We start from the raw sequence: 13684 nt of genomic DNA on the forward strand, positions 1-13684 counted from the left end.
ACAAGGGCGGACATGTAAAGAGGTTGTGCTGAATTGAAGCATCCCCCAAATATCATGTCCTTCCCGGAACCTCGGGCTGTGAGCTTATTTGGAAATAGGGTCACTACAGATGTAAATAGTTAAGATGAAGTAGGGCAGGCCCTTAATTAAGTAACTGGAGTCTTCGTAAGAGGAGGGACACAGAGACACAGACCCACAGAGAACACCAGGTGACAGCGGGGGCAGAGATGGGGTGAGGGGTCTACAAGCCAAGGAAACCAGACACACCAAGGGTGGACGGCAGCACTAGAAGCTGGACGCGGCCGGGAGGGACCTCCCCGAGGGCCTTCAGAGGGAGCCCGTGCCTGCCAATGCCTTCAGCTCAGATTTTCAGGCTTCGGAACCATAAGCAAAAATATATTCTCTGGTTTTCAGTCCCCCCCGGTTTGCGGTGCTTGGCCACGGCGGCCCTGGGAATATGGTGTGGAGGACATGGAGCCCTAGACCTGGGGGGGTCTTACAGTTCTGAGGGGCATCTCTTTCCAAACTCTGGCAGAGCTCACCATCGGGCATGGCTCATGTCACTTTTATTCTGGGCTCCCCTGTCCTGTGATTTATCTATTAATATGCACTCTAGGTAGTCCTTCAGACAAAAAGGGAGAGTCAGGCGTGAACGCCCCACCTCCCTGCCTGCCGGCAAAACTACTCTTCATCCTCATCCCTCACGTGGGAGGCCTTCGGTGCTTCCTGTCCCCTCCACCGTCCCCTCCACCGTCCCCTCCACCTGTCCACTTTACCTCTCCCCTCTACCTGTCCTCTCTACTGGCTTCTTTCATTTAACATAATATTTTTAAAGACTTATCCATACTGTAGCATGTATCAATATTTCACTCTTTTTTTTTTTGATGTTTTTATTTATTTTTGAGAGGGAGAGAGAGAGAGAGAGAGAGCAAGGGAGGGGCAGAGAAAGAGGGAGACACAGAATCCAAAGCAGGCTCCAGGCTCCGAACTATCAGCATAGAGCCCAACACGGGGCTCAAACCCACAAAACATGAGATCTTGACCTGACTTCACTCTCTTTTAATGCCAAATACCATTCCACTGTTTATCCATTCATCACACCGTGGACCTCTGGGTTTTCTCCCACCTTTTGGCCGCTGTGAGTAACTGTGCTATGAACATCTGTTACAAGTTTCTGTGTGGACATATGTTTTCATTTCCCTTGGGTATTTACCTAGCAGTGGAGCTGCTGAATCAGATGGTAGCTCTGTGTTTAGTTGTTGGAGGAAGTGCTAACAATCTCCACAGCGGCTGTTCCATTTACATTCTCATCAGCAGTGCGTTGAGTGTTCTGCTTTCTCCACATCCTCACCAACACTTGTTTTCTGGATTTTTGATTCCAGTCGACCTGGTGGGTGTGAGGTCATAACTCACTACAATTTTGATTTGCATTTCCTTGAAAACTAATGATGTATGAGCATCTTTTTGAGTGCTTTTTGGCCATCTGTGTATCTTCTTTGGAGAAATATATATTCATATCCTTTGCCCATTTTCTTCATTTAGTTGTCTTCTGATTATTGATTTGTAAGAGTTCTTTACATATTCTACAGACAACTCCTTTATCAGATATATAATTTGCAAATAGTTTCTCACATTCTCTGGTTGTCTTCTTCACTTTCTTGATGGTATCCTTTGAAATACAAAAGTGTATGATTTTGGTGAGGTCCACTTTGTCTGTTTTTTTCTTTGGTTGTTTGGCTATGAATCCCTCCTAACTCAAGGTCAGGAAGATTTATTCTGGGGTACCTGGGTGGCTCAGTCATTTAAGCATCCAACTCTTTTTTTTTTAATGTTTTATTTATTTCTGAGAAAGAGAGACAGTCTGAGCAGGGTAGGGTCAGAAAGAGAGGGAGATATAGACTCTGAAGCAGGCTCCAGGCTCTGAGCTAGCTGTCAGCACAGAGCCCAACGCGGGGCTTGAACCCACGAACCATGAGATCATGACCTGAGCCGAAGTTGGATGCTTAACCAACTGAGCCACCCAGGTGCCCCAAGGGTGCAACTCTTGATTTCAGCTCAGATCATGATCTCACAGTGGTGCGACTGAGCCCCACGCTGGGCTCCACATTGAGCATGGAGCCTGCTTGGGATTCTCTCTTTTCCTCTCCCTCTGCCCCACCCCTGCTTGCTCTTGTGGTCTCTCAAAATAAATGAATTAAATAAGTTTTTTAAAGACGAACTCAAATAATGAAGATTTATACCTATGTTTTCTTCTAAGAATTTTATAGTTTGGGCTTTTACATGACATCTTTGATCCATTTTGAGTTAATTTTTGTGTATGGTATGAGCTAAGGGTCAAACTTCATTCTTTTATGTGTGGTGCCTCTCTATTCTAATCTTTACAAGTATCTTTTCCTGATCTGTCCTGACCCCATTATCCTGGTTATGATGTCCTTTGTAGAATGGAAACAGACTGCACTTCTCAATGTCAAGTTGTTTCCATAACTCTATTCAGATCTTTTGTACATCCTCAAGTCTCCATGGTGCTGGTGAGCCCATAACGGAGACTAACCAGCTCTCAGTCCTTCAGATCCATGAAGAAGAAAGGATGTAAGAGAAGTCATTATATAAATCATTTTAACATTTAAAGCTAATCCTTTTTCTTGGAGACACCAAAGGCCTTCTGGAATGACAAACAAGTAATGGTTGACTAATTACTTTCTGCTTCCTTCATCTAGCTGCCAGTAAATACCAAAATGACTTGCAATGCAAGTAGCAGGAAGATAATGACAAGAAATACAAAAGTCACATAATAATGAAAGAACAGGAAAGCAACACTTGGTAATGAGAGGGGTAATGACCTCTCCTTCCAAGCCTCACACTATTCCTGATTCTATTCTTTCCCTCTGACCAGGAGCTCCCTCCTTGGCCCACACCTGCCTTACCATCTACCTGAGCCCCAGAGTGCTGCTCCCCTCTCCCACTCACAGTTTCCCCAGCCATCCTGAATGACCTTGTCCCCAGCCAAGCTCCTCCTTCTTTTCCCCACAGAGATGGCTAGTAAGACCTCCTGACTAACTCAGTAGCTTCTTCCTCCCAAGCTATTCTGTCTCTGGTTCCCTATTCTACACGTGGGTCAAATTCTCCATTGTTGGTGTTGGTGTCTGTCTCTACCAGCCCCTGCCTTTATCCATATAACTGTTTCGGGTGAGCCTGCTTACTAGTTAACTTGCCCTGGTCTTTATCTTTGACCTCTGAAACTTGCCACCTACTTTAACAGATGATGGCATTGCATGCGCAGCTCAAGATAGAGAAGATAGCACGCAAGTCTTATGGAAGGTCCCTTGCGGCAGGAGGAATGATAGGGAGACAGATCTAGGACACGGTGATGTTTGGGAAACAGAAGTGGACCTTGGTCACTAAAGTGGTGAAGGACTGGGGAGTTTCCAGACTTGTTTCCTTAAAGGGGTAACAGGAGCCCTTGGGCAGCCAGAGCCCCGCACACGTCCTCCTGCCGCTGTCCATGACAACTGTGGAACCCCTGAGCGGCAGGTCCTCACCTTGGTCGGCCCATGCCTCACCCCGTCCCTCCCTCGAGGGCGGGGTCCAGAGAGCCATAAAGTTCAAGGAGTCAGAGACAAAGGCTGGCAGCGGAGGCAAGCCCACAGTCGAACACACAGGTGCGTTCTGATGGCGGGTGCAGGGGGAGGCATGCAGGGGTGATGGGTGGGGAGGGAAGCAGAGGAAGAAAGGCATGGAGAGAGAGGGGAAGAAGAAACACAGACACAAGGGGTGGAGGAGCCAGAATGCAAGGGGCAAGAACCCAGAGGGAATGACTCCGGGGCACAGCACCGTCAGCTGCAGGCATAAACTGTCGGGGGCGAGATGGGAAAGGCACAGAGAGGGCGTGGATGCTGTTCGCAGGGTGCTGGGGGTGAGAAGTGGGGAAGGAGAGCATGCTTCATGTGTCCTCACCTGGGCTCTCACTGGCTGCCAGTTCTCCCTCCTCATGTGGCTTCATTGCCATTGTCCACCTCACCTGCCGCCCGCTTGGACGTCAGAGTAGAAGATTGTACCAGGAAAGGTAAAAGCTAAAAGAACAGCCAACTTCAGATTAAAAGGACCACAGCTCTCCTCTGCATCTTACTCCTTAGCAAAGCAGAAAGAAATCTGGAAATAAGAGATTATTTTAAAAAAAGAAAAGAAAAAAGGGAGCCTGACCAAGAAAAGTCATGGAGGAACTTAAATGCATATCCCTAAGTGAAAGCTGTGCAAAATTATGGAGACAGTAAAAAAACTCAGTGGTGGCCACAGGTTCGAGGGAGGGGAGGGACGAACAGGTGGAGCACAAAGGGTTTTTAGGGCAGAAGAGCTGCTGTGTACGATACTACACTGATGGATGCGTGTCATTGTACACTCGCCAAACTCCATCGAATGTACAACAGCAAGAGTGACCCCTAATGTCGACTGTGGACTTTGGATCACCATGGCGTGTCAGTGTGGGTTCATAGATGGTAGCAAGTGACCCGCTTTGGAGAAGGATGTTCATTGGGAAGCTGTATATGAGTAGGGTAGGAGGTACCCGGGAAATCTCTGCATCTTCCGCTCAATTTCCGTGATTCTAGAACTGCTCTAAAAAGTAAAATCTAGTTTTTAAAATAAGCGAGGAGACTTGACAAATTTAATAGCAGATCGCGAGCTCACCCCATGTCATTTTGTTGGGTCTGGATTCACCCAGCAGCCCCAGCAGCACAAGGTCCTGTGAGTCCCCGGGGCCTTCCCGCCAGGGCCAGGGGAAAAGACAAGAAAACCAGAGGCGGCTGTAGTGGCAGGCTGATCACAGTTAAGCGTCTTTGAACTTCGACACTAAATTTCGAAGTGTATCTACATAAAAAAAATATCATATTGTATCATAAATGTAGTTTTGCTGTCAATACCCAATGACACAATTAGCACTCAAGGTGGAGAGGTAAGAGCCCAAGGTTCTGCCCTGCTGAGCAAATACACAGAAAAGGGCAAAATGAGTTTATTAGGTGAGAAAATGCACAGGACTCTCGGAGGTCTGCAAACGAGCAAGGAGAGGGCAGAATTACAGTCAATGGGATGCACAAATCTGAACAGCGTTGGGTCCCCAGCTGCCATGGAGATCTAATCCCACTGAGGTGGGTGAGGGAGGGAGCTGAGTCTGCAGGAAAACCACTCGGCCAAGGGACATCGCTGTGCAAGGCTCCAGCCTAGTGGAAATTCACTTCCTCCCATAAAACAACTAAGTTCATCTCTACTACTCTGTTCCAGAGCCATGCAGCGAGGGAGCCTGGCCCTTGGCTGGGCAGTCGCCGCCATGCTGGTGCTGCAGACAGTGGCCACGGCCAAGTGCACCCCACGGACCGTGCACCACAAGGCCAGGGTGTTCGAGGACCTGAGTGCCCAGGAGCTGAAGGCGGTGCACAACTTCCTCTGGTCCCGTAGGGAGCTGAGGCTGGAGCCTTCCCGAACCCCAAACATGGCCAAGAACTCCGTGTTCCTCATTGAGATGCTGTTGCCCAAGAAGCAACACATACTGAAGTTCCTGGATAAAGGTGGAAGGCCTCCCGCTCGGGAGGCACGTGCCGTCATCTTCTTCGGAGCCCAGGAGCACCCCAATGTCACCGAGTTCGCTGTGGGGCCCCTGCCTTGGCCCTACTACATGAGAGAGCTGCCCCCCAAGTCTGGGCACCAGGCCACCTGGAACTCCAGGCCCATCACCTTGGCGGAGTACTCCCTCCTGGGCCACATCCTGCAAAAGACTATGAAGCCCCTGCACCAATTTTTTCTTGATACCACAGGCTTCTCCTTCCAAGATTGTCACTCCAGATGCCTGACTTTCACAGATGTGGCGCCTCGGGGCTTGGCCTCTGGCCAGCGCCGCTCTTGGTTTATCTTGCAGCGCTTTGTAGAAGGCTACTTCTTGCACCCCACTGGGCTGGAGCTCCTCATAGATCATGGCAGCACCAACGCCCAGGACTGGACGGTGGAGCAGGTCTGGTACAATGGGAAGTTCTACCGGAGCCCGGAAGAGCTGGCCCAGAAGTATGAGGATGGAGAGGTGGACGCGGTGGTTCTGGAGGACCCATCGCCCAAGGGCAAGGACGAGGAGAGCACAGAGGAACCACCCCTCTTCTCCTCCTACAAGCCACGTGGGCACTTCCCCACCCCCATCAACGTGACTGGCCCCCGCCTGGTCCAGCCCCAAGGTCCCCGCTACCGGCTGGAGGGCCACACGGTGCACTATGGCGGCTGGAGCTTCTCCTACAGGCTGCGCTCCTCCTCGGGGCTCCAGATCCTGAACGTGCACTTCGGGTGCGAGCGCGTAGCCTACGAGGTGAGCGTGCAGGAGGCGGTGGCGCTGTACGGAGGACACACGCCGGCGGGCATGCAGACCAAGTACATCGACGTGGGTTGGGGCCTGGGCAGCGTCACTCATGAGTTAGCCCCTGGCATCGACTGCCCGGACACTGCCACCTTCCTAGATGCCCTCCACTACTACGATGCCGATGTCCCCGTGCGCTACCCCCGAGCCGTCTGTGTCTTTGAGATGCCCACAGGAGTGCCCCTCAGGCGACACTTCAATTCCAACTTCAGCGGTGGCTTCAACTTCTATGCAGGGCTACAGGGCCAGGTGCTGGTGCTACGGACAACGTCCACAGTCTACAACTATGACTACATCTGGGACTTCATCTTCTACCCCAACGGGGTGATGGAGGCCAAGATGCATGCCACCGGCTACGTACACGCCACCTTCTACACTGCGGGGGGACTGCGCCATGGAACGCGCTTGCACACGCACCTGCTTGGCAACATGCACACCCACTTAGTGCACTACCGCGTTGACTTGGATGTGGCAGGTAGGACTTGGGCTCTGGAAAGACCCTCTCAGCCAAACATTTGCATCATAAAATCAAGAGCTTTTGCCTGGCCTGCTTCTCTGAACACTGCAGTGCTAGAAATCTGTGTGCCCCTGAAAAGCAGTGAATGTGGCCCTGGGTGGTGCAGTGGGACCCTGCCTTTCCCCAGGGTGGGGTGGGGGCTGCGGTGGCCCCTAGAGGGATGGATTAGGCAGAAAGGTGTGCTTGCAGATGGTTAGGATTGAGACAATGCCTAGGAGTGTAAGAAACGTCACTGCCCAGCACCCTGACTCCCCGTCTCCTAGATTGATGATGTCCCCATAGAATATGGCAGGGTCATGATGACACACTTGACCCGACATCAAATCACTATCAGAACAGGCCTAACTCGGAATTATCTTCTTGCTCCTCCATTGTTTCTTGGTTTTAATCCCTTCCTTCTACCCCTACAGCGCTCAGTGTACACCCCCAAAATCCCCTGTGTTCCTCTCCTTGTGGGTTGTCTTGCAGGGGGTCTGGGCTGGAGATGCCAGAACAGAACGAGGACATTTCCAGTCAGGGGGGCTTGATTCTCATTCTCCTTGTTCCTGCACACCTGTAGGCACGAAGAATAGCTTCCAGACCCTGCAGATGAAGCTAGAAAACATCACCAATCCCTGGAGCCCCAGACACCACCTGGTGCAGCCGACCCTGGAACAGACGAGTTACCGCCGGGAGCGCCAGGCGGCCTTTCGCTTCCGACAGCCTCTGCCCAAGTACCTGCTCTTTGCCAGCCCCAAGGAGAACCGCTGGGGCCATAAGCGCAGCTACCGACTTCAGATCCACTCCATGGCTGACCAGGTGCTGCCCCCGGGCTGGCAGGAGGAGCAGGCTGTCACCTGGGCCAGGTAAGGGAGGCCTGGGAGGCAGAGAAGGGCCCCAGGCTCCTCTCAGTGTTCAAATGTCTGTGTGCATCTGCGAGATTCTGAGTCCGCGTGCTGGTATCTCTGGGCCTGTGAGCACGTGTGTGTTTGGGGAGGGGGAGGTGTGGAGGGCCCCGCAGAGGGCGGGAGGCTCAGTAGATAGTCAGTCAGTCTGGCTGACGCCCAGGAGATGATCTCACATCTGGGGGAAGGCAGTAACTTTCCCCCATCGTTGACCCTGAAGATGTTCCCCGAAAGGCTGGGAGGCTCCCTGGTGCCCAGAGCCACCTGGCATCTCCTCTGGGCAGGTACCCCCTGGCGGTGACCAAGTACCGGGAAACGGAAGTGTGCAGCAGCAGCATCTATAACCAGAACGACCCCTGGGACCCACCTGTGGTCTTTGAGGAGTTTCTTCAAAACAATGAGAACATCGAAAATGAGGTACTGGCCCTACCTTCCTCGAGCCCTAACCCGAGACCAGATCAGTGCCTGGTCCCAGGATGGACAGCAGCCACTCGCCGTGTGGAGGGCAAGCTCAGTGCTCTTCCCTTTAGTGGCCTGAGGGGGCTGCCCACCCCTCTCCTCTCTGAGCCTCCCCTGCACTGCCCACCCCTCTCCTCTCTGAGCCTCCCCTGCACTGCCCAACCCCCCTGAGCCTCCCTGCACTGCCCACCCCTCCCCTCTCTGAGCCTCCCCTGCACTGCCCACACCCCCTCCTCTTTCCCACAGGACTTGGTAGCCTGGGTCACAGTGGGCTTCCTGCACATCCCGCACTCAGAGGACATCCCTAACACTGCCACACCGGGGAACTCCGTGGGCTTCCTGCTCCGGCCTTTCAACTTCTTCGATGAGGACCCGTCCCTGGCGTCCAGAGACACCGTGATCGTGTGGCCTCGGGACAGTGGCCCCAACTACGTCCAGCGCTGGATCCCTGAGGAGGAAGGCGACTGCTTGATGCCTGACCCTTTTAGTTATAACGGAACCTACAGGCCTGTGTGAAGGACCCCAGCTCACCCCACCTAGAAGCCCAAATGCCCCCCCAGGGACAGGCAATAAACCCCCAGGGCTCAGCTCCGTGTGCTGCTTCTTGCGGACGCACAGAGGGCGAGGCCACACAGCCAGCCATGCCCCGGAAACACACTCAGATGACAAAGCAAGTGGCCTTGACCTCCCTTCACCTCGGTCCACTGCACCCTAGAAAAGACCTCCTTTACTAGGGCAACTGACACTCACTGAAATACTAGGTGTACCTAACAGATTGGGTTTAAAGAATAGACGGACAGCGGCGTCCTGAAAGTCTGCAGGGGGTGTCGCTGGTGGCATGCAAAGTGGTACAGCCAAGGAGGACACTACAGAAAGCACTTTACCCTGTGACACTCTGACCCAACTCCTAGGGCTTTAACGCAGAGATTTACCTACAAACACGGGGGTGGGGTGGGGGTGGAGGGGAGGAACACGCGCATGCGTGATTCACTACCGTAGCGTTCGTGATAGCGAAGTCCGGAAGCAGCCCAAATACCCATCTACAAGAGAGATCCCGCAAGTCTAATAAACAGTGCTACAGCCACACGATGCAATTCCAGGTGATTGTGAAAGACATGGATGGGCGAAGAGATTCTCTGCTCCGGTGGGGAAAGGTCTTCAGGACACATATATGCCCTAGAAAGACAGGCAAGAAGATACTAATGAAATTGGTTGCCTGTCACACACCATTAGTGTGTAACAAAATGCCACGGAGTGGGTGCCTCGTAAACAGCCCAAGTTTATGGCTCGCAGTTCTGGAGGCTGAAGTCCAAGATCAGGGAGCCAGCACAGGCAGGGGAGGGTCCTCCTCTGGGCTGCAGATTTGATTTCTGGACGTATCCTCACTCGGAGGAAGGGAAGGGAGCCCCCTGGAGTCGCCTTTAGGAAAACACTGATCCCATTCACGAAGGCTCCACCCTCCTGACCTAAGCACCTCCCCATGGTCCCAAGTCCTGATGCAATCACAGTGTTAGAATTTCAGTATATGAGTTGGGGGGTGGGGGGGTGAGGGACACACATTCAAACAGTAGCACCTGAAGGCAATGGGGAGAAATAGAATGGATGAGGCCAGTGGGTGAAGCCGGAGCCTTCATTTCCATATTGTTGTTGGGCTTTTGTGGGGTTTTGTTGTTGCTGTTGAGTGGAAAGCCTGTGGGGAGGGGAGAGAGGGGGCGAGGAGAGGGAAGGACGGGGAGGGCGGGGCAATGGAGGGGCAGGTCCCTCTCTGGGTTCCTCCAGGCCCTGCAAACCCCAGGGAGAGCAGGAAGTATGCACACAGCGGCCGCCAGGCTGCCTTCTCTTCCGTGCTGATTTGTTGTTGTGTTGTTGCTGACGTCTATTTTTGAGAGAGACAGAGACAGCGCTTGCAAGCAGGGGAGGGGCAGAGAGGGAGACACAGAATCCGAAGCAGCTCCAGGCTCCGAGCTGTCAGCAAAGAGCCCAACACGGGGCTCAAACTCACTGACCGTGAGATCATGACCTGAGCCGAAGTCGGACACTTAACCAACTAAGCTACCCAGGCGCCCCTGCTGACTAGTTTTATTTTTTAATCCTGAGACTATACAACCCATTCGAAACCATTAAAATCCAAATTTTAAAAGAGAAAGGGAGGGGAAACGGGAGAGACTCTTACTGCTCATTGATGGAACTGATGGAGAGAGCAGCCTGCTTCCTCGCCGGTCCCTACCTGTCCCCAGACTTTGTCCTCTGATCCCAAAGAGACCTGGGGAATGTAATCAGCCCACAGATGTGGTTCTCTCTTCCCTCCCCATCACGACTCTGAATGAGGAGCTGGGAGCTACCCCACCCCCCCACCGGCCCATTCCTGGTCTTCACCATCCATCCAAAGGCAGGGGAGGGGCAGAGAGGGAGACACAGAATCCGAAGCAGCTCCAGGCTCCGAGCTGTCAGCAAAGAGCCCAACACGGGGCTCAAACTCACTGACCGTGAGATCATGACCTGAGCCGAAGTCGGACACTTAACCAACTAAGCTACCCAGGCGCCCCTGCTGACTAGTTTTATTTTTTAATCCTGAGACTATACAACCCATTCGAAACCATTAAAATCCAAATTTTAAAAGAGAAAGGGAGGGGAAACGGGAGAGACTCTTACTGCTCATTGATGGAACTGATGGAGAGAGCAGCCTGCTTCCTCGCCGGTCCCTACCTGTCCCCAGACTTTGTCCTCTGATCCCAAAGAGACCTGTGGAACGTAATCAGCCCACAGATGTGGTTCTCTCTTCCCTCCCCATCACGACTCTGAATGAGGAGCTGGGAGCTACCCCACCCCCCACCGCCGGCCCATTCCTGGTCTTCACCATCCATCCAAAGGCAGGGGAGGGGCAGCCATCATTCTCTCCTCTCCCTGCCGAGCACCTCGCTGGTGGGAAGATCTGAGACTTGAGTTTGGGCTTTGGAGGGGCCCCCAGAACAGCCCCCCACCTCCCTTATCTGCTCTAGTCTCCCATAAAGGGAAGCTGCATGGGCTCACCCACTAGGCTTGGGGGCCCACCCCAGCTCAACATTAGTGTGGTCTTGCTCTCCTTTGCCATATTGCTCCGGTTGCCTGATCCTACCCCGGGCATCTGGTGGGAAGGCATGGCTGTGGTCCTGGCAACATGAATCTAGGTTCCCTGGTGCCCAAGGGATGTTTAATTAAGCAAACAAACATGCATTGTGCTTAATATTCTGGGAATCCGGGAAGCTTTGATTTGCATGGCAGTAAAAAGATGAAATAGGCCAAAAATATTCTAGGATTTGGACAAAGCTCTTTTATAACAACTGATACACTATTTAAAATCAACAAAGTTTTTCTCAGTCATTTTTAAAATTGAGGGAGGAGGGGTTTGGAGCCTCAGTCAGGTAAGCCTCTGACTTCAACTCAAGTCACAACCTCACGGCCCAGGAGTTCGAGCCCCACGTCGGGCTCTGCACTGACAGCTCAGAGCCTGGAGCCTGCTTCGGCTTCTGTGTCTCCCCCTCTCTCTCTGCCCCTCCCAATCCCACTCGCAATTCTTTGGAGGCAGCAATGCCTAGGAAACAGGACCAGTGGGGGTCAGATAGCGCCAGGGTCATCTGGACCGAAAGGCACATCCACTCAGTGGTCCTTGGGATGAGTCTCCCCAAGGAGGAGCCCTGACCACATCCTTTGGTGTAAGCAGATAGTTCTACCCAGATCATGAGCACATCCTATAATTTGCCTCCGTGTGGTCAGGCTGGCCCCAGGCCCTGGCAGCTCACAGACCCCAGAATACAGGGTCAGCGACAGGGAAACTCTCAGAGCTGCCCAGACATCTGTGTGTGTTTGGTTACGGGGGTGGGGGCATGGCGGACGTACCCAGGAGGGGGACCCTTGTTACACACACTTCCATCCACGCATACTTGCCAGAGGCTATCACACTGGGAATAGGGAAATAGGACTGGTCCTATGCATTTTTCCCCCAAGACAGGGCCAAAATCCCAGCGCTTCCTGGAAAGAAGTGCTGGTGGGCACCCCCGTGCCAGGCTTGGCAGAGCTGTCAGAGCGGGAAAGCAACAGCAGAAGGAGAAGCACAGGGCTGGGCTCTGAGTGGGAAGAGACACCCCCACCCCGCCCCCAACCTTCTCTGCAAAAGCTACAAAGATCCCACAAGCTACAAAGATCCCACCCAGAGAAAAGAGAGAAAAGCAGATCTACTTACACCCCCTCCCCCCTCCTCAGCCCCAGCACATTTCCTTCGCGAGTAAGACAATGATGTGTTCGTGGCTGCCCGGCTCCCAGGTGGAGATGCAAATAGAGAAAGCTTGGAGTGAATTTGGTTGCTTTACATAACGAAGAGGAAGCTGGACAATTTAGAGAAACAAGAACCTGTTGCGCTTGGAGGCCTTTCGGGGAAGGCAGCCTCAGCTTTGGGGGGTCTGGTGGAGGGGGAGGGGGCACATAGAAACTCTTGCTTCAGAGCCAACGGGTATTAGGATTCCTTTAAGAATATTCTTATTGCTGTGTTTTTAAGAATAAAAAGGATAAAGAGGTAGCAGGAGCTTCCTGGCTGTCTGGACCCTGATCATGGGAAGTTGGACTCTAACCCCAGGGGCCCAGGGCAGGTTCAGGGCAGGTTCAGGGCCTGGCCTGGCCCCAGCTCTGCCAATACACGCCCACGAGTCTGCTTAAGTCCCACAACCTGGGAGACCCGAGATGCCAGGCTGAGTCCAAGCCCCTTCCTCCCACTCCTGAGGCACACAGCTTCTGGACTGGGGGGGGGTGTTTCCTGCCTCCCCCACCCTGATCTCATTTCTTCTTCCAGCTCTATCTTCTTTTTTTGTTGTTTATTTTTGAGAGAGTGCAAGCGGAGGAGGGGCAGAGAGAGGAGGACAGAGGATCCAAAGCAGGCTTTGTGCTCACAGGCTGACAGCAGCCAGCTGGATGGGGGCTCGAACTCACAAACCATGATCCAGGAGATTAGGACCTGAGCCAAAGTCAGAGGCTCAATGAACTGAGCCACCCAGGGGCCCCAGCCAGCTCAATTTTCTTAACATCCACCATGCTGCTGCCCTTGACCCTGGGCCGCTCTTTCTACCCTCTCCTCCCCTCCCCACCGCACTCCAGCCTTACAGGCTCCACCAGGGAAAACCAAGGATGTGCCCTGATCTGATGAATTCCATCACTGCCCACGCGGCACCCGCCTCCCCACCCACGGGCCACTCTGGGGTAAAAGCTGGAGAAATGACCTAACGCCACGTCCATCACAAAGGCGCCCGTTACAGCACCACTTCAGGGCTGGAAGGAGTTCTGGCCTCCCTGTGTATCCAGAGGAGCCCAGAGGAAGAAGGCAGACACCGGGTCGCACAGGATCCAGTGGCCGATGGGGAGTAAACCTAGGTGCCGCGTACCCAGGTGCCACCAAATCACCAGAATTCC

At 53.1% G+C, this 13684-nt stretch overlaps 1 protein-coding gene across 1 annotated transcript; it reads left to right on the plus strand.

Annotated features, from left to right (window-relative positions):
- The first annotated feature begins 5278 nt into the window (after positions 1-5278).
- Positions 5279-8764, plus strand: AOC1 (amine oxidase copper containing 1). Its single transcript, XM_077761745.1, has 4 exons — positions 5279-6863; positions 7465-7750; positions 8074-8206; positions 8495-8764. Exons 1-4 carry the CDS (start codon positions 5279-5281, stop codon positions 8762-8764), a joined length of 2274 nt encoding a protein of 757 aa, XP_077617871.1.
- The last annotated feature ends 4920 nt before the right edge of the window (positions 8765-13684 follow it).

This window comes from Crocuta crocuta, unplaced genomic scaffold (assembly GCF_008692635.1).
Source record: "Crocuta crocuta isolate KB4526 unplaced genomic scaffold, BGI_CrCroc_1.0 scaffold408, whole genome shotgun sequence".
Lineage (NCBI taxonomy): Eukaryota > Metazoa > Chordata > Mammalia > Carnivora > Hyaenidae > Crocuta > Crocuta crocuta.